At 40.5% G+C, this 25,270-nt stretch overlaps 1 protein-coding gene across 1 annotated transcript in view; it reads right to left on the bottom strand.

Moving 5' to 3' along the window:
- Positions 1 to 3,190: 3,190 nt before the first annotated feature.
- TRPM6 (transient receptor potential cation channel subfamily M member 6) overlaps positions 3,191 to 25,270 on the bottom strand; it is a 130,094-nt gene continuing 108,014 nt past the window's right edge. Inside the window, exons 33-40 of the mRNA XM_054583304.1 lie at positions 22,824 to 22,874; positions 21,254 to 21,319; positions 18,960 to 19,246; positions 18,598 to 18,680; positions 17,361 to 17,566; positions 11,099 to 11,150; positions 6,129 to 6,235; positions 3,191 to 3,367 (exon numbers count right to left, since the gene is read on the bottom strand). Coding sequence (XP_054439279.1) covers positions 3,234 to 3,367; positions 6,129 to 6,235; positions 11,099 to 11,150; positions 17,361 to 17,566; positions 18,598 to 18,680; positions 18,960 to 19,246; positions 21,254 to 21,319; positions 22,824 to 22,874 — 986 coding nt within the window. The 3' untranslated portion in view covers positions 3,191 to 3,233. The remainder of the gene's footprint in view (positions 3,368 to 6,128; positions 6,236 to 11,098; positions 11,151 to 17,360; positions 17,567 to 18,597; positions 18,681 to 18,959; positions 19,247 to 21,253; positions 21,320 to 22,823; positions 22,875 to 25,270) is intronic.

The raw sequence follows: 25,270 nt of genomic DNA, 5'->3' as shown, positions 1-25,270 counted from the left end.
CTGGAGGTTTGAAATGCTATATAAGTCTCATTTTCCTTCAGAAGCTAACCTCTGTGGAATAAAATGCTGTTACGGAAAAAAATCTTTTCTGTCATTTGACTTTAACTTATGATAAATTAGCTTCAACTAGTTTCTTAGAAAATTGCCCAAGAAATGACTACAGAAAATTAAGTATGAAGACTTCAAAGAGGCAAACACACAGCCTTCAAATTCTGACCTCAGAGAGTAATCCTCCCTTTCTCATGCTTTGGAGAGATGTGAGTAAAGACACCGTATGAGAGCATGGCAATTAACCATCTTCCAAATGACTTTTCTATCAATCTTCTTTTCAAAGGGTAATAAAGTGGTGATTATTCCTAGGCAGTTTCTGGGAAGTTATCATCTCATTTCAATAGTCACCAGTAAGAAGGATGGTACTGCGGTATTATCACCATGATGATAAGGGCAAGAACTGGTTGAGAATTCAATAGACAAGGTGTAGGTGGTTAAAAGCTATTTCCTGGAAAATTAAAAGAGAGAGATCAAAAGAATTGTGTTGAGTCTTAAGGAATGGGTAATCATTCCCTTCTAGATTAAAAATGCAAATCTGATTGGTAACCTAGTGAATGAAATTTATCATTTGAAGATTTTATTTCCACAAATAATGTTGAAAGCGTATGTGCCACGTTCTGTGCCGGATGCGGGTGACTGATGAGGGAAGACAATAAGCCATGAGAGGGCAGCTATGTCAGGACTTGAAGACCCTGAGTGACCCCGCTCACTAAAAGCAACCACCACCAAAATAGAAAAAAAAACTTAAACATTGAATAAATGGTTTCGGGGAAAGTATTAGTCATCATGTACTTTTACAAAAACCACAGAAAATAATAACAGGACAAGAAACACCCAAAACTGTATCCCATTCCCTAGCGCTGTCAGAGTTTGAAGATGTCGAGGGGCAGAAGTCTCTGCAGGAACGTACAGCCTGTGCACAGGATGCCTTCCGAAAACACGCTGAGGCCCTGGATGCTTCTCCGGTCCGCAGATTCAGGTCCCATCTGAGAAATGGACTTTGTGCTCATACAAGGAGTGCGCAGCCCTTCCCCCCCCCCCCCCCCGCCGGCGGTTCCTGAAAGCACTTCTTTTATCTTCCTATTTGCCCTAATTCTCTTATCCCAGTCTGAAATTACAGCCCACTGGCAGACAGGGTATGAGACACACATTCAGATTCAACATTTGTCCAGAAGTTAAATTTCTTAGCACTAACCAGAAATCCAAACTTAGGAGAGAGGGAGGGAGGAGGAGGGGGAAGGGAGGAGGGAGAGGAAGGAAAAGAAGGAAAGGAAAAAAGGAAGAAAAGCAGGCAGGCAGCAGACATAAACCTTTTGGGGGCAAAGAAATGCTATGTTTACTGCATGCCCATCACTCACATGATACAGATAAGGCAACTTGTCTGTTGAATAAAACTGACCAAATAAATGAATGAATGCCCCACCCTTTTGTGGTCATGAATCACTTTAAATCAACATTATCACATCGGTATTTTCATGCAAGCAATCCCACAGTGAGCTTTGCCCAGCAGTTCATCTTTTTTGGTGTTATTCTGGTGATTTTTCTTTAAAAAGGAGAGAAAAGAAAAGTACAACACAAAAATTAGAAATCAAAATGTATTTGTTTTCATGTTCCATTCCAGGTAACAAATGGTTGACCACTGAATTAATGCCTTTACTTTGACCCTTGGACAGGCAAGCTGCCTCTTTCCAAAGCCGAACACAGCACTGAACTCAGTACCGATAGATCTCTGTTGACTTGGAGAACAGGATAAAGCAGTCAAGCCCTGAAAAGAGTATTAACATTTTATCCTCATTGCCAATCAAGAAACCACCCAATTTCCTGCCTTCCACCATCCCTAAAACCAAAATAAAAGGGGTAAAAATTAGCCCTTGTGCAAATCACACAAGAATCAGACATGATCCTTGGCAAACTAAATCCTTGGCTTTACATCCCCCTATGCCTGGGCGATGTTTCCCCTGAAGTATAACCTAAGAATGCAGGAGTGTTGATTTAAAAAGCAAACCAGCTGATGTAAGGGCTAAAGATAAAGGTGAATTCTTTCAAACTGAGAATGCTTGAGGTTGGTAGATTGGAACACTTTATAAAAAGGAAAAGGAGATGATCCTGCTTGTATGAAATGTTCATGCTTGTTCTGAGGCGGGCAACCCAGACAGTGCGGAAGGGAAACGACGGATCCCCAAAATGTACTGCAAGGTGCAGCTTCCAGGGACCTTTCCCTCGGGCCTCCAAAATGATTACATGTTCTCAGTCATACTTAAAATATACATGACACTCCTTAGGCCACTGAGACTCTACACTGGAGCGAAGCAAACACTTTCAAAGCATGTTTTCAATGAGAAATCCATCTTTCCCCAATGGATCTGACAGAGAGTAAGTTAACCTGTGATATTATATACACAGCTTAAGAAAAGAGAGTACCCCTGAGCTTAAGGGAAGGGAAAACTTTCCTTAATAATTTCTAGTTCTGCATATTCTTGTTTCCCTTTAAAAAAAAAAGAAAAAGACGCAAGAGCATTTGTTTTAGCTTTCCCTTTTCCTTCTTTCACAGAAACATGAAATGCCCAGGTATCAGATGATTCACTGACAATACCTCCAACCCATCCAGGTCTCACCAGAATATTAACTTTTTACTGGTTAGTTGGTGCAGGAGTGTGCAAATACACCCTTATTGTTGTTATTCAAAGCCCCATTCTGCTGGAAAGGAGAGAGGAGGACATCGAGTAATTTGTTTATATACATATATACACAAACACACCACGTGGGCGAGGTGGTGAACAGCAGTGGGGGTTAGAGTGTGCACACATAGTGAGAAAATAAATAAGTCCTCTCCCTGCTTCTCCAGTGCCAACATTCTGCTCCAAGGCCTCTGAGAGACCAGCTGAAGCAATGAGGTATGAAGGAGCAGCATTCCCAGCTGACTCCTCCAAGTGCCTTTCTGTAGAAAGGATGACTTGCACATACAGAGCACCCTGAGCCCAGATCAGCATCCAGGAGAACCCATTCTTCATATACAAATGAGGTCTTCAGGCAAGGGCAGGCACGAGGCTCAGGAGGCATATCCCAGGGAGACGTGCAGGTAAGGCCATTCTGACAGAGCTCTGACGTAATCCGTGTTACATCAATGCAGTTAGTTCATGGAAGGGAGGGCAGGGACTGCCATCTTCTTACTTTTCCCCTTTTTACAATCGAGTGAGGTCTTCTGGGGGATTACCACGCCTTTCCTTTGCTGGAGGCTTGTCACCTGGCTCTACTTTGATTTCAGGTCCAGAGGTGGAATTTATCCTTCCAGGGGAATAGTCATTCCTTTTTAAATCTGCAAGAGACAATTAAGACAGTTCTGTGGATCCTCAAAAACATGGTGCCCACACTGACAAACTGAAATTTAAGTTTTTCCAAGTACTGAGGACACTGCTTCCTCACGCCGTCCCTATACGAAGCTCAAACCCTCAACCCATGTTCCACACCACCTGCCCCATGCCCACGTGGGACTCTAACCCCCAGTGTTGTTTTAGGCTTGTGCTCACGGGGGCCGGAGAGGGGAGTCTTGGTTGCTTGATTCAATACACAATGCCCGATAAGTCACAACCTGGCCAGAGTAAGTGAGCCAACCTGGAAACAGGACATTTCACTGTTAATGATGGGCAGGGACAAGGAGTTAAGCCCAAATGGTGATCTCAAGATTTCAACAGTCAGCCTTCTGCAACAAAGCTCTATGTGGGTTTGGTACTGCCTATGAAAGCTTCATCCAGTTATTGGATTGTATGCTTCCTAAAGCCTCCTTCTTCCATTTGAAAAGTATCAAAAGAAAACATCAATTGGGGGAATCTTTGGGGAGAAATGTATGGAGGAAAATTGGCTTTAAATGTCTTATGTACCATTTTGTGCTATATTAATCAAATGTGTTAACCTTAAATATATATTCCATGTATTTTTAATGTTAAAATTATCTGGACATAAAAATAATACAAATTATAGTTTATTAATAATGGATAGTTACTGAACATATCCATATATCACTTCAATCCTTATATCAACTTTATAAGATTGGCGCTATTTTCCCAGTGTATGGATGAGGAAAAGGAAACACAGCTCACATCCTAGTAAAAAGCAGAACTGGGATGTGAACTCAAACTAACTGGTTCTGGATCCCATGTTCTTATATACTGTCTTAAACTGTCTCTTAGGAAGGGAAGGGAAGGGAAGGGAAGGGAAGGGATAGGAGAAAGAAAGAACAAAAGAAAGGAAGAAAGGAAGGAAGAAAGAAAGAAAAGAAGGGAGAAAGAAAGAAAGAAAGAAAGAAAGAGAGAGAAAGAAAGAAAGAAAGAAAGAAAGAAAGAAAGAAAGAAAGAAAGAAAGAAAGAAAGAAAGAAAGAAAGAAAGAGAAAAAGAAAGAAAGAAAGAAGGGAAGGGAGAGAGAGGGAGGGAAAGAAAACTTAAATAGAACACTATCAAGCAAAAAAGAAAAACTGCCCCTATTCCTGTTTTCCAGATTAAACTTTGTTTTAATTCAGATAACCAATGACTGAGTAACTAAGGATGTTTCTTATTTCCACTTAAATATGCTAATGTTTTGAAAGGAACCATAGATTAGGTCTAGAGATAGAGGAACTATTGAATTACTCAAAACTCACCAGCACAGGTTAAAAAAAAATGATCTCCACCTTAATCATACAAAACAGCTAGCTGGGCTCAAGGTTAGAAGCAGTGAGCTATGTCTCAAGCCTTCCTTTCTCCTGGCTGATCAGATGCAGTCTCTGTGGCTCCAAGACTGAGAGGCTGCCCTGTCCAGAGTTCAGTGAATCAGACCTGGGAAGGGGCCAGCGCCTGAGGACACTGAGTTAATGGACCGGATTCCAGCCTACAATCATGGGATGACTCAGATCTATGTCAGTACCTGTCTCCAACAGGGCCCTTCCCTGGAGCTGCTGAAGCCCCTCGGTCCAGCCCCAGATCCTCCCTGGGTTCCCCCTGACCAGGGAAGATGCGGTGGGCGGCTCAGCCAGTATGCTCTGGACTGATGCCTTTGCACAGCCCTGCTGTGCCGTTTGTGAGAGCAATCCCGGGCAGTTAGAAGAAGAGAGTGAGGGCTCTCCCCTCTTTGCGGCTCCCGCCTGACCTGCCCACTCCATGGACACACCCTGACCACCTTCTCCGTCTGACAGGCTATTATTTCTCACTGGAACCAGGAGCCTGATCCAAATCCCAGTCCTTTGCTATGTCTTGCCCACAAGTGCTATTCAACCTTCTACTTCTAAAGCTACCGAGAATAGAAATTGCCCTTTATATTGTAAATTTACACCCACTCCATCCCAAGTTACAATGGACCATGATGATTTCCAATTCAGAGTATGACCACTTATTAGAAGGCAGGAAGGGATAGTCTGCTGAAAGCATGTGAAATTCCATTCTAAGGGTAAGTTTGGGATGATCTAAGAAAAACAGTGAGCAGGCTGAGGCAGACATAAAGTGTCCCTTCTGAGATAAAAGGGAAAAATGAGACAGAGCTGAGACTGCCAGTGTGGTGGGCACAGACCTCCAGCTGCTGGCTTTTATGTGAGGAATATTTTCTGTGGTGACTATATTGGTTTCAGAAAAAAATGTTAGATTATCAATCAGACTTAAAATATACACATGTGAAGTGGCAGGTTTTTGTAGTAAAAAGCACTAACTTAATGGACAGCTGTGCTTCCCTCCACGCCCCACCCTCCCAAGTGTGTGATGAGTGAAAATCAATAGAATACAAACAGCATGGGCACCACACAGGGCCTCGGAGTGGGGAGTGGCAGAGACCTGCCTCAGCCCAATTTCACCCGTTAGGTCTGTAGGACTTTTCCCTTGGACAGACTGTGACAAGTATTGGATCCAATGTTGTTTTATCACATTTTGGCAGAACCTGAAGTAAATCCCTGTCCTTTTAATCCCTTTAGAGACTTGAAAACTTCGCAGTCAGAAAGTCAGGCCTCAACTGCGAATGAGATAAAAATGTGATTGAGATTTTCTCCTCTATCCCAGGTTACAGTGGATGTTGTTCCATGAGAGTTTTACTGAAAAAAATAAAATTGTTTGGGGCATACCCGGGAGTTTGAGCTTCCGGCAGCAGGCGTTGCAGTGATGTTTTGCAATGAAGTTTCTAATTGCATCTTCCCCTAAATTGGCTGGTCCAAACACCATTCCTCTTGATCTAGAGGAAATATCAGAATATCAATTAGATCACAGCTAAGAGAAAGGAGCTCGACTAGGATTCTCTGAGATACCGAACAGTATCCCGTAGTAACCCAGCAAACTTGAAGCAGCCAACAAAGAACAGAGCACTTTGGGGAAGCAACAATGTTAGGTTTGCAAATTTAAAATTCAAATGCACTTCAATCTTTGTACCCAACTCCAAGACCTACTGTGAAACTCATTTCAGTGCTAATCTGATAGAAGGGTGAATTTCCTATGTACCATGCAAAACCAAAATACACTGAGACCCTTTTAAATGCACATGGGCTGAGAGAATGACACTCATTTTCAAATGTTCTACTAGAAAACCCGAATGTTCTACTAGAAAACCCAAAAAATACGGTATAAAGTAAAATAAATTTGCCATTGAAACACACCTTCTAAAAGGACTCATCAGATACATTGTTGCAAACCCAAATACCTGTCTAAATTTAACCATGCTCTCAAAAACGAATGCCAGACAAAACCTCACATGAGTACTCATGGCCCTGTCAGTGTCTGCTTTATCCCCTGCAAACTGCTGTTCAGGGCTCTTTGTAAGAAAGACAAGACCGCTATGATTCTGTGGAAGTCAACTACATATGCTAAACACAGGTGACAAAATCACAAACAGATTCCGTATATACTTGGCACATTTTGAACACTCTATAATTGTAATAGATCCTCGGCAGATTCTAGGATCAGCGTTCATCCATTATCAGATCACGCTCAACCATTATTCTTCATGCTGACACTCCACACACCACGGAACACAGCACACCAGAAACACTTCCAAAGAAATTTTATGAAAGCTAATATTTTATTTTAATGACATGCAGAGTGGAAAAAGCACATTTTAAAATCTGAACTCAATTACCACTCTTAAATACCACATCTCAAGAAAAAATAAAAGCAAACTATCACAAAAGGAAACAATAAACTTCGCTTCTAAGGAATGTGGTTTTTCAAAAGGGACGTAGTGTAAAAATGGACTTTTTTCCATCCGAGTATTGAAACATTTATCTCAATTTCCACTTCCTTTTGGCAGAATAACAGTAGCTGCTCTGAAGATGTGCCAAGCTCAGAATGAGGGCTGATGTCAGTTTGATCTCAGATTGCCTCTTTGCTCTGAGGCGAGTAGGTGGAGGAAATCTCTTGGGAAGACAAAGTGAACAGACACCCAGGATTAATTTTCCTGGCCACTCAATTGCCCTTACAAAGTACAGCTCTGGTGGTATTTACCCGGCTGCATAAGCTGCCTCTTGTTAACTATTCTTCTCTTTCTGGTAAAAAAAAAAAAAAAAAAATCAAATAAGGTGAAACCAAATGTGGCCAAAAAAAGGAGAATCACTTGATATTTAGTACCAGAACTGTATGATGCCAAAAAAGTGAAAAATGATGGTGTTTTTTTCAGTCATTAAAAGGAAGAAATCCTTGATCATCTCTCCAGCCGGACTCCGTTGGAATATTTCACTCTCGTGCATTCTATACCTACTACTTCTTTCCTCCCAGTAAAACATGAAACCTCAACTTAGAGATATAACACTGATACTCAGATAAAAACTATAAGCCAAATCATTTCCCTCTGTGAGCTTTATGAAAGTTAAGACAAAAGAATCAAAATTACCATGAAGTGTATCTATTAGCGGTTTGCTCCGTGTGGGGGAGGGTGGGGGAAGGAGGGATGTAGGGACATTCATTCCCTACTGCGGGGTTACAGCCTTGCAATCTCAGAAAACAAAGTTTTAAAAATAAATAAATACACCCCAGCTGGCAGCTCAGTTGGTTGGAGTGTCATCCTGAGCAAACAAAGGGTTGCGGGTTCCATCCCCAGTCCAGGCTGTGTGTACAAGAGGCAACCAATTAATGTTTCTTTCTTTCTCTCTCTCTCTCTCTCCCCGCCTTCCCACCCCATTTCCCTCCCTCCTTCCCTGCTCCCCTCTCCCCCTTCCTCTCTCCCTGGGATCACTGAACATATCCTTGGGTGAGAATTAAAATAAAAAAATAAATACAATTTTTTTCCAGATTTTTCACAGCCCAGGGAAAGCGGATGGCAGCTTGGTTCCACATGTGAGGAAACACTAATTAGTGCCACATATACACAGGTTTACAAAAGAATATCTCATCATTTCAGACTTGTCAAATGCCCCTAACCATCTATGCAGTAAGTGAAAAGACACAATCCAAAACTACCAATAACTGAGGTAGCCTCCACTGAGGCTGCTGGTCTGAGGAACCGAGTCAAGTGGCCAAAGAGTATTTGATGGGGGGAAGGCCTGATGACTTTGTCTTCATGAGCAAAAGGTTGGGGACAGTTAAAAAAACAGCAGGCATCAGAGACAATGTCAGGATTTGAGCCACAAAAACACCTTCTCTTTTGGTAGAGGACCATTCTGTTTCGTGGACACTCCTCCTAGTCGGCGATTTACCAGCTTCAGTTTTCTCATTTGTGGACTGGGACTAAAGACGCTTATCTCCGAAGTTGTTGTTAAGTGTAAAATAAACAACATGCAAAAGCACTTGCTTGAATCGGTGCTTCTCAAACTCTAAGATACAGCAAAGCAGTTTAAGATCTTGTGAAAATTTAGATTCAGAGCCAAGAGATACATTCAGATTCAGGGGGACTCTGAGATTCTGCATTTCTCGCAGTCTCCAAGATGATGCCGATGTTATTGGTCCACGGCCTGTGCTTTGTGTAGCAAAGGTTTATTAACATACAGGAGGCATCTGAAAGGCGAGCCTCGTCAAACTAATTCGATGTAATCCACCACTGTTGCAAGAAAACAGTACTTCCAGTTATCTTTACCATGAAAACCAGCTGCACCCAAAATTAGGTGACCCCACAAAACGAGGCATGCTGCAATGATGCCATCCTACTGTTTTCCACAGTTTCTACCCTCAAGTCATAAAAAATCAAGGCTGTCATGAGACAGAGGTTCCCAGCCCTAGGTGTCCATTAGAATCACATGAGCAACTTTTTTTTTATTGCATTTTTTTCCCATTTCCATTTATCCCCCTTACACTACCCCCCGCCCCTGCAATCACCACACTGTTGTCCATGTCCATGAGTCCTTCTTCCTTTTTGACATGAGCAATATTAAAAAATACAGACATCAGGGCCCTAGCCTCAGAGAGTCTGATTTGATGCCAATGCTGAGCAGCTTTTTCTTTTAAATTTTCCGAGGTGACCTTAATAGAAATTGAGACCCACTGGCCTATAGAATGCAATTAAATACTCAACTGTCAAGTGGGATAATATAATCTTAGATTCTAAAAGATGGATATATTCAGGTCATATTAAATGACATATGCAAAGGTGAAAATTTAATAAATGATAGGGTATACATAAACTTGTTTCATTATATATGCAAAACTTTCCCTGCAAAATTATAAAGTACTTATAGTTCCAGATTCCTATTACAAATTATTGGGAAGAAATAATATTCTTAGCTAAAAACACTTTTAGCTCTGCTAATGTGAAAAATAACAAAGCCTTTATCTGTAACCTAATAGTCACAACGTGAACTGTATGGCTAAATACCATAGGAATCATATGCATAGAAGTGGTAAGGTTCACCTTTACCTTCTCCAGCTGTCACCTAGGACACAGAAATAGCTACGACTTTCAGATGGGCCTCTTCTCATAGAAGCCCATCGATGAGGCCATATTTAAATTAGATCATTCCATAAAAGAACAGAGCATTAAAGCAGTAAATATTTACCCTATGCGTCCTATGGGAGAGAAAGTAAAATTTTCAGATTTTATATATAATTTTATAAATGTATTTTACAACCCAGAGTCAAGTACAGACACTTGGAACAACTAAGAAATAAAATCGTTGTATGCTAGCAGTTCTCAAGTGTGGTCTCTGGGTCAGCAGCGGCATCAGAATCCTCTGGGAGTTTGTTACAGTTTTTGGCCTGACCCCAAACCCACTGAATCAGAAAATGGGGCGGGGAGGCCGGAGGCAGCAATCTGTGTTTTAACAAGCTCTTCTGGTGATGATGATGAAAGTTCATGTTTGAGAACCACTGTCGCCTGCCATACTGATCAGTCCTTAATCAACACCATCACTTCTCTCTTTCTACTCTACCTTTCACAGAGGAATACAGCCTCAGGTCCCCTACTGCCATGTCTTCCCAAAAGTCTTTTTATGGGATAAAATGCCATGGGAATTCAGAGGACAGGCAAATGGCTCATCCCTCCACATAGTTTAAACTTCAGTCTTTATTTAAAAGACAATCTGACGCTCTAGGCTTAAGCCCCACTGCTGTGGCCTCTCACAGATTTGCAATTCCTGAGCAGTGTATATTATATCCTCAGCCTTCATTTTGTAAGTATGTGATGGAAGATGGTGCCCACGATGAGATGCAATGACTCCTTTATGTGGACAAGAAACTGCTTCTCCTATGACATTAACTGTTCGCATGTCAAAGCCCACAGAGGCTGCGTTAACCCATATTTCTCTTTTGTCTGAGTCATAGAAAACTCAGAGTCAAATTTGCAACAAAGTTCTGGCTACTGCACTGGTCTTTATAATTTCCATTCACGTGCACTAACTTTACTCCAGAGTGAATCTTATGTTATTTCGTGTTGGTTTTCTTTTTTTGCCCCCATTTCCCAATCTGTGCTTTCCTTAAAATCTTATTGTATGTTAAGTTTTATTTTATTTTATTGTAGTTGGATATATATAATATAGATAAAGATATAGAAATAAAACCTCCCTCAAAACCTTTCTAGGATCTAGGCAAGAAATATAAATGTTTAAAAATTATTTTTAAGAAACCACATACAATGTGTTAAGTGCAATTTTCTAAAAGATAGCATCATAAATTAACTTACTGTTTGTCTTCAGGTTTTATAACAGATGGATCTGTCAAATTTTCTCCAACACCTCCAAAGAAGAAAGAAAATTCATTTAGCAAACAGGATTTACTTTCTCAGATTTCAAGAAAATAATAATAAAATTTTAACTTCATTCTTTAAACCTGTATTATCTACCCTGCAATAAATTAAACATCATGTGAATTAACTGTACTATAAAAGTTATCTAGACATGTTCAAAAATCTTAGTTAATGCAGTCTCCCATAGGCTCCTCTTATGCTATAATAAACTTTTCGGCCACAAGTGAATGTTTCAGTTGTGTGTTCACAATTACTGATAGTGGCATCCGTCATTCATTTACTACTCGTATGTACTAGACATCCTAATTTTATTTTCTCCACTTCTTAGCAATCGTAAAGACAGTGATAGCATTCTCATATTTGCACTTTACCAGTGAGTATGCTGATGTTCAAAGAGACTACGCAATTTGTCAGAGGCTACCCAGTCCAGAGTGGTGATGACGGGATTCCAGCTGAGCGGAAGCCCGCGTCCCTCCCAGCAGCGCGTGGTCTCCCTAAGTGGAGTCCACCGGTGCTCGGCAAGGCGCAAGGGGCTGTGCGGTTCCGCAGGCACAGCCTCTGTTGCATCAAAGACAGACAGACAGACAGGCAGACAGACAGACACACACACACACACACCCACACACACACACACACACACCCACACCCACACCCACCCACCCCCGCCCCCATTTCAAAGCAGTGGGACACAAACGCTCCCTAATTCTTGATTTGGGTGCTGGTTACACATGCGTTCAGTTGCTAAAATCCTTCGGGATGTAGGCATAATGCTATGTGCACGTTCCTGAATACAGTATGTTAGTCTTCAATAAAATTTGCCTTTTAAAAAATGACTCCAGTGCATAAAAGGATAATTTAAAGCTAACATTTATCCAAACACCCAAACTGAATCTCTGTTATAAAATGCAAGTGGTGAGGAGACCGATTTCCAACACGGTAATGTTTCAGGGACAAGCTGATCATACAGGTGAATGCACCACTTCGGCACAACCCAATGATTTCTGAAGCCATACCCTAGTCAGCACTAGTTCTCTTTGGAAGAGGCCAACTTTGTGGGGAAATTATTCTAAAATGATATAAAATTCTCAATATTATGTATTTCTATTTGGTTAAAAGAAATAAAAATAAAAATAAAAAAACACTTGTTTTCTAACGACTATTTTAAAAAAATATTTTGTATGCTCTGTATATTTCACTATATGCTAAACCTTTCACAAGAAAGCATATTCCTTAGAATTTATAGAACTTTCCCCTAAAAAACTGTCTTCCTTAGGAAAATAACCTACTTAAACAGGTGTCAACCTATTTTGTGTCACGCCCCTCTTTGTTATTCTGATGAAGCTAGGGGACCCCTTTCTCAGAATAATGTTTCAAAATGCATCATTTAAGTACACAGGATTACATAGGAAACCAATGATACTGGAGTACCATTACCAAAATATTTTTTAATTGGGGTATTGCAATACTTGTGCTTCTTTATTAATGTGTTGAAGTAACAGAATCTAGCATATCTAATAACTGTCACACTATCCAACAATAAATATGAACAGTATTTTGAGACATCTGCCAACACATGTGCCATGTTAATACCTGTAATTGCAAACAGTCACGGGTACTGCTAATACCACTGTGGTTTATGGTCTCCATTATAATTGAAGGAAATGATGAATTTCAGCTATCGGTTGGTTAGTGAAAATGAAGGTGCAATTTGTTTTTCATCAGAGTTCACGGACCCTCTGAATTTTATACAGAGACGTTTTAGAACCCCTGGCACAGAATCTCTTTGTACACTGATTGTGATCAGGAAAAAGAGAAAGTAAAGCTGAAACACAGGCTTAAGTGCAAATGTGTAAAATGTACTTTGCTCATCATTTATCCTTTTTAAAGAAAAAGCCATTGAAAAGGCTGGGCTCTTTATACTTTTCTTATTATAGATATAAGAAGGTGCAGACTAGAAGGACCCTGCTTTTTGAACTGTGTAGTAAATAAAACAGAAAGAAAACAGACCGATATCCCAAGTACCATCAGCAGAGAGATTAAAGGCTACAAAATCCTTTACATGTTAAAGCTCAGACCAAACTTTAAGCCTGAAAATTCCAGTGCAGATGAAAGCCTTAGGCTGATATCTGAGTAAACTATAAATTTAAGCTGGGAATACTCACAACGCTTAAAGAAGTCATATTGATTGGGAGGAAGGAAGCTTTATAAGGAAAAAATAGTCTATCAAAATCACATCAGATCCTGTTTACTTTAAATGTTGTTGCTTGTTACACAGGCAGAAAGGCAGAGGATCTGGGTCCCACTCACAGCCCCCACACTTTCGAGTCATGTGACCTGCCACCGTCCTTAATCTCTCTGAATCTCAATTTTGTCATCCGAAAGTGCGAACAATAATGAGCCTTATTTTATAGGGTTACTGAGAAGACTAAATGAACTATTGTATACAAACCGCTTAGAAAAGTGTCTAACCCAGAAGGTGCTAAAAAAATGTCAACTGCTATTTTTATTATCTTCATTCCATAAAGACCTCTTGGAAAGTAAAATTCAATTTTTTTACCACTGTCATGTTCTGATAATCTCATTTCTCTAAAGTGCTGTGTTTCTGATGAATAAATTCTCCTATAAGAATGAGGGTTTGATATCCACAAAACTATATCCCTAAACCAAATCTGACAGTTCAAAGTTTAACTATGAAATATATTTTGGGGGCCCTGAAATGGCAGAAAGGGTGTTGTGATGTGTGATCGGGAGCAGCCCAGAGACTCGATCGTGCTACACTCCCTGCACCGCCACGACTCCCTGCCTCTGCCAACTACACAGGAATGGCCCAAAAGGCAGATTTTAACATCTGTGCTCATCCTACCCACACAGTCTGCTAGATATTTGAAAACTTGTGAGAAAATAAGACATGTTCACATTTAAAAATCACAATATCTCTTTAGGTAATCTGCAGCAAGCCCTTATGAGAAACCAGAAACTTAACATTCCGACCCCAACCACCTTGCAATACATCAGTGAATCTCTACATCTGTAGAAAGAAGTTACTTTCTTTATAGCAGCAGAATTTCATGATGGTGATGTTGCTGCTAATGTTGACTTAGTCCAGAAACTGCTTTGTTGAATAAAAAAAAAAAAAAAATTTTAATATCTCCAAAAGTTCTTTGGAAAGTATAATCAGCTTTTTAAAAAAATACTCCAGACCACTGTAATTTGAAAGGCAATTGTTTTTAACTCCCATTGCAGGGAAATAAAGTTGGATTTCAAGTGTAATGATGATGAGCCAGGCCCTCACGAGTATGATTTTTAAATGGAAAGAAAACAGAAAACTATGGTACAAAGATAGGACTGGAAATTGATCAAGACTTTCCTTAGAATGCAGCTTCCTGGCCTGGTGTGGCTGCTGCTGGGTTGGTGACTGGCAATCCCTTGGAAGGAAGTAGAGAGAAGAAAAAACTAAACTGCCAAAGTGTTCCTCATTCCCTCTTTCCCTCAAAGCAATGGGAAGCCACAGCAAGCTGACCAGGGCTTCACTCTACAGAGACTGACGCCAGGGTCTCTGCAACACCACCAGCACCACGCAGCTAAGAACTGACTACTCACAACTGAAGATCAACTTCCCTTTGAAAGAGCCACATGGAGATTACTGCTAATAACAATGACATTTACTGAGGGCTCACTATGTGTCAGAAACTTGTCTCATTTCAGCTCCTTAACAGTCCTATGAATTAAGTGCCTGTTATTTTCCTCAATTACAAATGAAGGAAGAGAGGCCCCGAGCAGTCACCCTCTCATCAAGCAGCTAATTCACGGGAAAGCCAGGAGTCAGGTGTTAGCACTGCGGCAGCTCCTGAGCTCTTCCTCCCAATGGCCGCTGTGGGGCCTCTCAGCCTCCATTCCCTGCCACACAGATGATACTCATCATCTCTCCAAAGACTGGACATACTAATCAACAAAACTGAACCTAAAATCATTAAGATATTTTAAGAGAACATTATGTTCTTCCCATTTTTCCTTTCCAACCTGGTTTGGATTAAATATGATAATGTGTCAGCTTTTAGCCAGTGTCTAGAACAAAACAAATGTTAGCTAGTAGTACTAGTAAAATAACTGCTTATAATTACTGTTATAGGATTTGTGTTAGTAAATGTTAGCTAGTAGCACTAGTAATGTAACTGCTTATAATTACTGTTACAGGATTTGTGTTCTCCCCTAAATTCAGGCCCAACCAACTGGCCAAACTCTCCAACAGTATCTCAATTTCTTCATACTCAATCAATGAGGTCCACTCTTCCCTTCTTTGAAGGTCAGTGTTTTGACATAGTTTATTTGGAGTGGCTTATTTCTGCAATTTACATAATTGCTCAGTAAAAGAATAAAGTTAATTCCCTTTTTCCCCTCAGACTACCAACGCAGCATTTGTTCTGTTTAATGTCACTTTGGATTACTAAGAGACATAAGAATCCCCCAAACATAAACATCATTAAACAAAAACCTATTCAAGTGGAATACAAAACACACTGAAGAGTCATCATTAATTCCTTAAAGTTTTTCTTTGGTTGTTTTTTTTGATTCTGCTTTTTGCTTTTTAAACAACCCCACCCAAAACTCAAAGCACAGACACTCAAGTACAGATGAAAACAATCAGCCTCTGCCCAACATGAGCTACAAAAGCAGATGCCTTGGGCATCAGCATGCTGAGTTTACATGGATCATGGACTTGCTGGTTTAGAACATGAATCATCTTAACTGTTGTAACTTTGTTTATATTGCCTCCTACAATATTGTGTTTGAGGGTTAAATATATAACCTGTGAAGAGCACAGATCTGAAAGGGCAGAAGAACTTATGTGTAGTTTTAAATGTATATACACATCCTTAAGCATGTGGCACAAATTTTAATCAAAACGGCTTTGCCATCTTACCAGACATTGCTCACAATGCCCCAGGATTGCCTATCTCAACTGTCCCTGGTCTGTAAGCCTGGCTTTCAGCACATAATCCCAGGACTGAACAGGTAGGAAAGTCAGAGAAAACAAGAAAAAGGTTCACTCTGTTTAAATGAACCATAGCATAGTTATGTCCTATGGGAATGAAACTCACGAAGCAATCAAAAATAATACAGGGAAAAGGAAAGAGTAGCTGGTCAAACCAGCTTAAGTCTGCATCCTGGCTCCCCCATTAAGTAGCTGTGCAACCTTGGGCAAGTTATTTAAACTTTCTGGGCCTAAATTCCCCATAATACCTACCTTGAGGTGCTGTTTCTGGAATTAAATGAGATAACTTCTATGAAAGTTCCTTGGCTAAATCCCTTAAATAAAACCAAAGCCCCAGTCAGTGAGCCCAGGGACTAAACTTTGACCTTAATACATATTTCGTTCTGTCCCTGCAAGGAAAGCCTGCTAGAGATACTCAGTTTCGTGCTGCAGGATTATAAATCACGTGTGAGGTGTTGATAGTGGGGAGATGCACTGATCAAAGGCTTCCATTAAATAAGAGTGCACTGCATCTTCTCAGACTGAGCTTGTACTTTCATGAACTGTCATATAAAGGCACACAGCAAAAAGGAGCCAGCTAAATTACAAACTGCTAGAGAAATGAGCTCAAAATCATGAAAAATGATGAGAAACTAAGCTTTCCTGTGTGTATAAATGCATGTCTAAGTGTTATTGTGAACGTAAGTCCAAGATGAAGCCATAAAACTGGAAAATTTGGTGCAAAAGTCAATCTCCGTTTAGATCAAAGTTTTAGATGTCTTTAAATTTTAGGCAACTAATCATATGCCTATATTTTTCCCTTGATCTCACTGGGGAACAACATAGTAGGTGCTTATGATCATAACTGTACAATGTCTGAAATAAACGGCCCCACCTCCCTTCAAAACTACATAGACCAACTCTATACATTACCCATCCTGGTTCTTGGAAGATCTCCTGGGATACCTGTCTAGTTATTCCCTCTTAGGACAGTTTCACATATAATAAATAAATTCAGAAAACAAACACCATTTTTTAGTTTTCATTAAAAAAAAAAAAAGAAATGCCACTGAATGTCCCCACTGAAAGACCTCAGCCATGGCTTTGAGTAAAGAAAGGGCTGAGGTCAAACGTAGGTGACAGCAACATGGAGAAAGCAATCCCTGGTCAGTGTTTTCCTGAACTTTGCCTCCTGCTTGCTGTACTGAGTCCTAGGCTAGCAATCACCTTGCAAATCCAAAACCAGCAGCTCTCCCCGAGTATATTCATAGGTCCAATGAGAGAAAGCCAACATCAGCTCCTCCAAGGTGTTGCTGGGGGCGATTTCATCACCGTTATTGTTGTTGTACTTTCGGAACTCCCCCGTCATATACCTCTCAATGGTAAACCACTGGTTGGCGGAATGGCAATAGATTAAGAAAACTTCCAGGAACCTATGAGGAGGAAGAAGAGGCCATAATTCCTCACAAGGAAGCAAAGGTGGGACTTACATTACGGAACAGCCAGCAGCAGGGGAGATGACCTAACTCTGGTCTGATGCAGCCTCAGCACCCACACCCTTGCCTTTCTATGGAATGCAAAGATTGAGGAGTTTCCCCATGTTTACCCCCTTCCCCTCTCTTTGAGGAAATTTTCCAGCTCCCTTATGAGTACCAAACTCTACTTTTCTTGCCATGTGCTATAACATTCCTTACAAATAAAACAATAAAACTTTAGCATAAGTCCTCAGCACCTAATTATGATCTGTCTCACTAAATGAATGCAAGTATACACAGACACTCAAGTGAACATAATAAGAGTTCATTCTTACCCTGGCTGTGTGGCTCAATTAGTGGGCACATCGTATCAAACACCAAAAGGTTGTGGGTTCAATCTCCAGTTGGGGCACATACCTAGGTTGGTTGTGGGTCCAATCCCCAGTCAGGGCATGTATGAGAGGAAACTGACCGATGTTTCTCTCTCACATAAATGTCTGTCTTTCTCTCTCTCTCTCTCCCCCGCCCCTACCTTCTTCTCTCTCTAAAATCAATAAGCATGTCCTCAAGTGAGGATTTAAAAAAAAAAAAAAAAAAAAAAAAAAAAAAAGAGCTCATTCTTAAAAAGTTCCTGATGTCCGTAAGATATTAGGGGAAGAAACTGTCCTTACAATAGAAAAGTCTTTCTGCCATCATGTTCCTGGACATTAGCGACTACATCCAAGACCCGCCTTTCGCACATGGAGAGGTCAGCCATGGCCCCTGCAAGGGCTTCTCCTTTCCACTCACGTTAGTTCAGTGATTCATGTATCTCTAGGGTCTCTGGTTCTCTTTTCACCAGTCCCCAGAGCTATGGAAAGAAGAACCCAAAAATAAAATCTTGGGGAACTACCCCGTGGGTCTCATATTTCTCATGAGCAAGAGGGTTGAAAAGGATTGGTAGAAATTTCTACTTAAAACTTAGAGCCAAGTTGCCACTATTTCCTCACCTTGGTGAATAGGGTATGGTTTGTGGTTTCAGTTGGTTGAAGGTATAGATTAGTTTTTGAGCAGCTCTTTGTTGTTGAATTTCCTATAAAATAGGGAGCATTGATTTAAAAAATGGTTAATGACCACATACCTATCAATTAATGATCGCAGAATTACTAGAGGCCTCCCAAGTACAGCCTTATTCAGCTCCCGCCACTCCCCATTCCAAAAACAAAACTCTACAAAACAAAAATAACAAAATACCACCACCTCCAAAAAAAGAATAGGCTGTCCTTTGGGTTGAAGATAATAGCCTTCACTCAAGGCGTAGCCAGATCTCCTTTCTTTGACCAGGCCCTCTGGGCTCTGGGTCCTGACTTACCCTGAGGCAAAGATGAAGCACAGTGCTCTCCTGGAAGATTTTGTGCCATGCCTGAACAACCTCAGGAAGAAAGGACTTCACAATGAAAACCTGCCCCGGCTTGAGGACGTCATCCTCAGACCAGGTGCTGATGACTCTCATGGCTTTGCGGAGGCCGCCGTCCATCTCTTCTCGGGACAACACCTGGATTATCGCGGCTCTCCCGCGCTGGGACCAAGAAGACATGCTTTTATCAAGATTCAAAGGGGAACTCTCCTCCAGCCTGTAGACAGCTACTTCTTCTCCTGCTGCAAGGGAAAGCATGGGTGAGGAGTTCAGTGAGATCCCATCTGTGACGGGAAGGACATCCTAAACAGCAGCAAGTCAGAATCAGTTCAGTTTCCCAAGTGGTCAGAGGAGAATTCGAATTTTACCTACCCAGGAATTAGCAGAAAATAAAGGCATGGATCTGGCCATGTTTTTATATTATTTATTGTCTAGTAAAGAGGGAGAAGGAGGAGAAGGGACAAAGCATCAAGAATTAAGTTGTTCTTATTGCAGACTATAGCTGGACAAAAACAATCAAAGTAGTAAGGATATGTAAACAAAATCAATGTAGTTAAAGACAAATACTTCTAAAGAGAGAGTTTAACCCAGTGTTTTTCCTTATTATCCCCCTTTTGAGCATTATTAGACTTTTTTTGTAAATGCCCCTACCATCACATTTTTATACCAAAGAAATATAGAATATCTGTTTATGTGTTATAGATAGATAGATATCTGTGCTTTATGCATAAAAAGAAAAGGGTGTTTTTGCTCCCCTGGGGGTGATATCACCCCTGTTGAGGATGTATGGTCTAATCCAGTTGAGTTAGACAGGATCAAGGTCATACCCCAGAGACTCCCTCTCCTTCCTTTGTGCTGTAACACAAGTTATTTAAAGCCTTACTTTCTTTTTTTTTGTTGTTTTAGTTTCTATCTTTTATTATTTATCCACAATCAAAAACGTGATTAAATGTGCATATACCTATGTACTCATTAGCTATTAGCAGTAGGACACATTTGCAGATTTTTAGCTCCACACAGCTTATGTCAAATAAACTTCCTGTTTATTAAATATAGCAAGGACTCATGGATAAAGCCTTACTTTCTTTATCAGTAAAATAGGAGTGAAAGTAACACTCACCTCTAAAGGGGTTGTAAAGATTGACTATGTTAACCTGTATAATGTGAACGAATACCTCAGATACAAACTCAATCCCACTTAAAAAATTTTAGACACAAAATACCTTTTACATGCTATACAGTTTCCACATTTAGGCTGCTGAACAGAGAAGAGTTCTTAGGCAGTCTAGATCCCACCTAATTACAGTGTATAATGCTTTGTAACAGAAGTAACATATCCTATACACAGCTTCTGCCCAGACTGTTACATTTTTCTCCTTTCCCCTCTGCTTCAGAGGACTGTACTAGTTTACCAATAAAGGAATCTATTTGCTCACTCCTGCACTGAACTACTTACTAAAAAACATGTCTAATAAAGGCTTGGTAACATATTTTCAAGTGCTTATTCTTGGTGCCAAGATAAATGCCACTGAATATCTCCTTGGGTTCTAAATACCTACAGGATTTACAACAGAGTTACTGAGTTGCAAAACCAGCCATGGAGCCAAGTAGAAGAGAAGGCACCTGGGTCAAGAATCCGAAGCCCCCTGATCTGTCCCATGTGAAAAGTGTGAGGATAATCAAGATCTAGGACAGCGTGTGGACCCTTGTCGTATGGTCAATTAGCCAGACAGAGAAACTTTGATAGCCTTGGCTAACACGAGCCTGTTTTTCTTTACTACTACAGCCTTTAAAAATAACACTTGCTCTCTGAGCTAAGAGCAATTAGTCTACACAAAATAAATAAAAAAACAATATACAAAGCATTTCTCTTCAGACGCCTGTTAGCTTTCACTGTATTGACATTTATCACTTTCTTCTGTATTTGCATTTGCACATGGTGGATTCGTTCTTTTCTTTCCTACTTACTTCCAGCCTTAAATCAGTGAATGCCAGGTGCAACATTATTGCTTTTTCCCCAACTGCTGCCCATTATTGGTCCCATCCTCATAGTATGAGATTTTGACCCTAGAAGCCAGCTGGGCAGCTAACAAGAGTTTCTGTTTTAGGAAATTAATCTCACTAAACTGCACCCATCGGTGAAACAAAATTTTCAACTAAAGTGATGCAAAGTGGTTTCCCCTTTGATTTACTGATACATTATGCCTCCGCCCTCGGCACAGCCTCCAAAAGATAGAAATGGCACTCACCAAACAGTTGGATTGGTGTAAATGGTATAGTCTGAGAAAGCCTCATTAAATTGTTCCTTTCAATGGCTGCAAACAAAAACAAATTACCGTTTTAAGTGTGCATCGGTGAGTTGGATCCACAGCAAGCGTCCCCACATCTATCTATCTATATATAGATAGATAGATGTATATATATATTACATCTATATATATACACTAAAATATTTTATTTCAAAGACTCCTAATTTTTACTTTTATCAAAAATATTATCTATAATACAGTACTAAACTCTGCCTTAAACATGATATCCTCATTTTAGGAACAGATTATATGAGATTATACGACATGGTCTGAGGTCGGGCTATCACTTCCACCCTCCTGATACCAAATCACATACTAGTTCATACATATATGGAACTTTCCTTAAATGGCATTTTAATCTGTGGTCTTCATTCCCTGGTTTTCCTTTTCCAGGGGAAATCTAAGGCACAGTGGACTGTGGGGACATCTACTGTTGACTTTGCACAGTTCACCTTCTTTTCCCAGAGAGAGCTGAAGAGCAGTTTCAATTAGAAACAAGTGACCTGCATTTTCCTGCTAAGAGCCGTATCCCAACGGATCAGAATCCATATGAGTTATGGTGTTCCTCACCACAGAGTTTCTTAAATTGACAGCTGGAGTCAGAGTAATGGATTACAACTGAGCTGAAAGATCCAGTTTTAAGAGCCTGGAATGGGGAGTCTGGAATCCACTAAGACACTGTTTACTACAGAGGACAATTCAGGATGAGGCAGTCTATTACTGGACCCCAAATATAAGTTCTTTGATATAATAATAATGACAATTATCCCGCCATTAAACACGTATTCATGTACTGAGCTTTAGATTGTGTAAAAAGCTTGCCCGTGTATTATCCCATCCAATGCTGTAAGCAATGATGCCCAAAAGACCACTCAATGGCATGAGTCCCATTGGTTGTTAACATTGCTTTGCATTTCAGCATTTCCCTCTTAATTCTCAACTAGCCCCCTGGCACACTGTTCCTCAAGAAGGGCAAGTACAATGATTTCCACTTTGAAAGAAGGACAACTGAAGCACTGTGAAGCTATGTGCTTAAGAGTCAAGACCCTTTGACACCTTGTTTAATAACACCCTTGTAAGGTGTCTTTGTTGAGCTTACTCTGTGGGGTTGGCATTCATTAGTAATTACATTCACTAGGGCCCAGTGAGTGTACAAAACCCTCCCTTAAATAACTAGTCTCAGGCCTGTCTCTTCCGTAATCCAAAATTTGGAGATCTCTACCTTTGGGCTGGCTTTGAGCTCATAAGGAATTAGTCAATCTCAAGGTCATCTTTCCCCTTCACAATATGAGCTTACCAATACATTTTTTTTTAATCTAAATTCTCTTAAATCTTGTTTTCCCAAGTCAATGGCAAGGTAAGAAGTCTAAATGTTCTTCTCATCAGAACTAACAAGTTTTCAAGTTGGAAGCCATATTGATACTTATAAATTCATCAATGTTTCTGCTTACAAATGCAGAATCACAGATGTTTAGCTCAGTTGACATGTCTATGTGTACATGCATCCTACCTGAATAATGATGGTGAGGCTCTTGAGGGCTTTTTAAGGATGCTGAGATTTCTGAAATTATAGAGAAGATTGGCATTTTAATTACTTGGCTGGAGATAAATACATGCTTCTGAATATATTGCCTTCAGAGTTATTATTGAACAGGTTAATCAGAATGGCTTCTCAGTATTCGAAAAAGATTGCCTAATATTCTTTAACCACATTATTGTGCATGGTATCCTGACAGCTTCCAATCATCAATGCAATATCTCCAAACATATTTATATAGGGAATTGAAGAAAGACAGGTAATATTAGCCTCAAAGATCTATTTCCTCTGAACCAATTATACCTCTGGGTTGCAGAAGGCACTCAGCTGCCCATCACACTTCATGACATCCCAGAAGCACAATTCTCTGAGCTCCCTACCAAGATGCAGTACCCATATAAAGACATTATTAATATCAAGTTATTAGCAGACTACTTCACTGACCTAAAATGACAACAAAATGATGGAAACACATTAAGAGGTATATACCAGAAACAAAGGAGTGGGTGGAGAGCGTGACACCAAGGGATCTGCTTGGTTACAGAAGGGCTGTGTGCTGGGATCACCTCCTGCAAGCTTAACCGGCTCTCCATTATGTGCTCAAGTCCTAAATTACAAGGCTCCAGAGAAACCCTTTGCAACAGTTTTGCCATTTCATAAAATCTAAATTAAAGTGGAGAACTTCAGTCTCGTGGTGATAACTGCTTTATGCCTAGTAGAGTAAGCAGTATAATGAGCCCAATTTCATAGATCTCTCTGGCTTCTTGTTGCTGGCTAAAAAAGGAACAAAAATCCCTTCCTTTGGGGGGTGCCTGGTAAAAAGCAGGATCAGCAGAAAAGCCTCTTCCCTTCAGAGTTCGTTTAATAATAATAATAATAATAATAATAATAAAAGTACTCAACTCCCACTCTAGGTAATGCTTGTCATGACAGATGTGAATGTGTCTCCCACCCTAGAGAAAAGTAAATACAAAAATAGTGGGACAGCGAGACATGTAAACTAGAACCACGATACAGTTTGCTAAGTTATATAATAGAGTTGTAAACAAAAACTTAAGGAAGCTTCATAAACAAATAATGTGAAATATGTTAAAGAGTATGGGCATCTAAGTCAGATAGAGCTAAGTCTCAATTGTGGCTTTATCACTTAAGGGGCTAGGAGATCTTGTTTGCATTGATTCAATACATATTTATTGAATATCTACTATGTACCAGACACTGGTCTATGTTCAAGATAAATAACAGTAATGAACACAGATAAAGTCTCTGGCTACGTTCTAGTAACAGGAAATAGAAAATAAACAAAAAGTAAATATATAATGTATACAGTGTATTACATAAATGTCAGGGTAAGAAGCTTAGGAAGTATCGGGGATAGGGAGGTTGCTATTTTACATAGGGCGCTTAGGCAAGGCTCCTATGACCAGGTGAAATTTGAGCATAAACCTAAAGGAACAGAGGGGGAATCTCATATGGGTAAATGAAAAGCAGTCTGGCAGCAGTGACGGCAAGTGCAAATGGCCTGAGGGAGGACCTTACTGCTGTGTAAGGAGGAGAGGGGGCCAGCGTGGATTGTGCTGAGAGGCAATGAGGTTGGAGAGGTGGAGGAGGGGGAGCAGATCAATAGGCTCTTATATACTGTTTGGACTTTGCTTTTACAGAGTGACGTGAAACACCATTTGAACAAAAGAGTGGTTTGATTTGACTTGCAGTTTAGAAGCACCATTCTGGCTGTCTCTGGAAATAAAGAGCAATAGTTTGGAGGCCAGCCTGTAATCCAGGCAAGAGATGAAGAGTGGTATGTGGAGGCAGCAAAGTGATCAGATTCTTGATGTATCTTGGAGGACTTACTAATGGGTTAGACATGAAGACGTAAGAAAATGGGAAATAAATATGATTACAAGACTTTGGAGGACTTACAGCCAAAATGGAGGCATAGCTAGATACATTTTGACAACAACAAATTTAAAAACAAAAAAATAGCCATAGCTGCCAGAAAATTGAACTGTATGGAAGTCCAACAAACAAGGAGCTAAAGAAGAAACAGTCGTCCAGACCAGTAGGAGGGGTGGACCCAGGCAGCCGAGGCCGAGAGGCCCCACGACAAGGTGGAGGCTGGTGGACTGGGAGGTCCCACATTTGTGTGCGGATAAACCAGAAGGAACAGCTGGGGAGTGAGACAGATTGCTCAAACCAGGGTTCCAGTGAGGGAAAAGAAAGTCTCAAAACCTCTGGAAGTAAAAACCTGTGGGGTTGCAGCCGCGGCAGAAACTCCCAGCCTCACAGGAGAGTCCATTGAAGAGACCCTCAGGGTGCTAGAACATACACAAACCCACCCACCCAGGAATCAACACCAGAAGGGCCCAATTCGCTTGTGGGTAGCAGAGGAAGGGACTGAAAGCCAGCTGAGTGCCCTGCAA

This window comes from Pteronotus mesoamericanus, unplaced genomic scaffold, assembly GCF_021234165.1.
Source record: "Pteronotus mesoamericanus isolate MK-2021 breed Mesoamerican mustached bat unplaced genomic scaffold, CSHL_Meso_final contig_73, whole genome shotgun sequence".
Lineage (NCBI taxonomy): Eukaryota > Metazoa > Chordata > Mammalia > Chiroptera > Mormoopidae > Pteronotus > Pteronotus mesoamericanus.
Note: the sequence above shows the minus strand (reverse complement) of the source record. Positions and strands in the feature narration are given on the sequence as shown.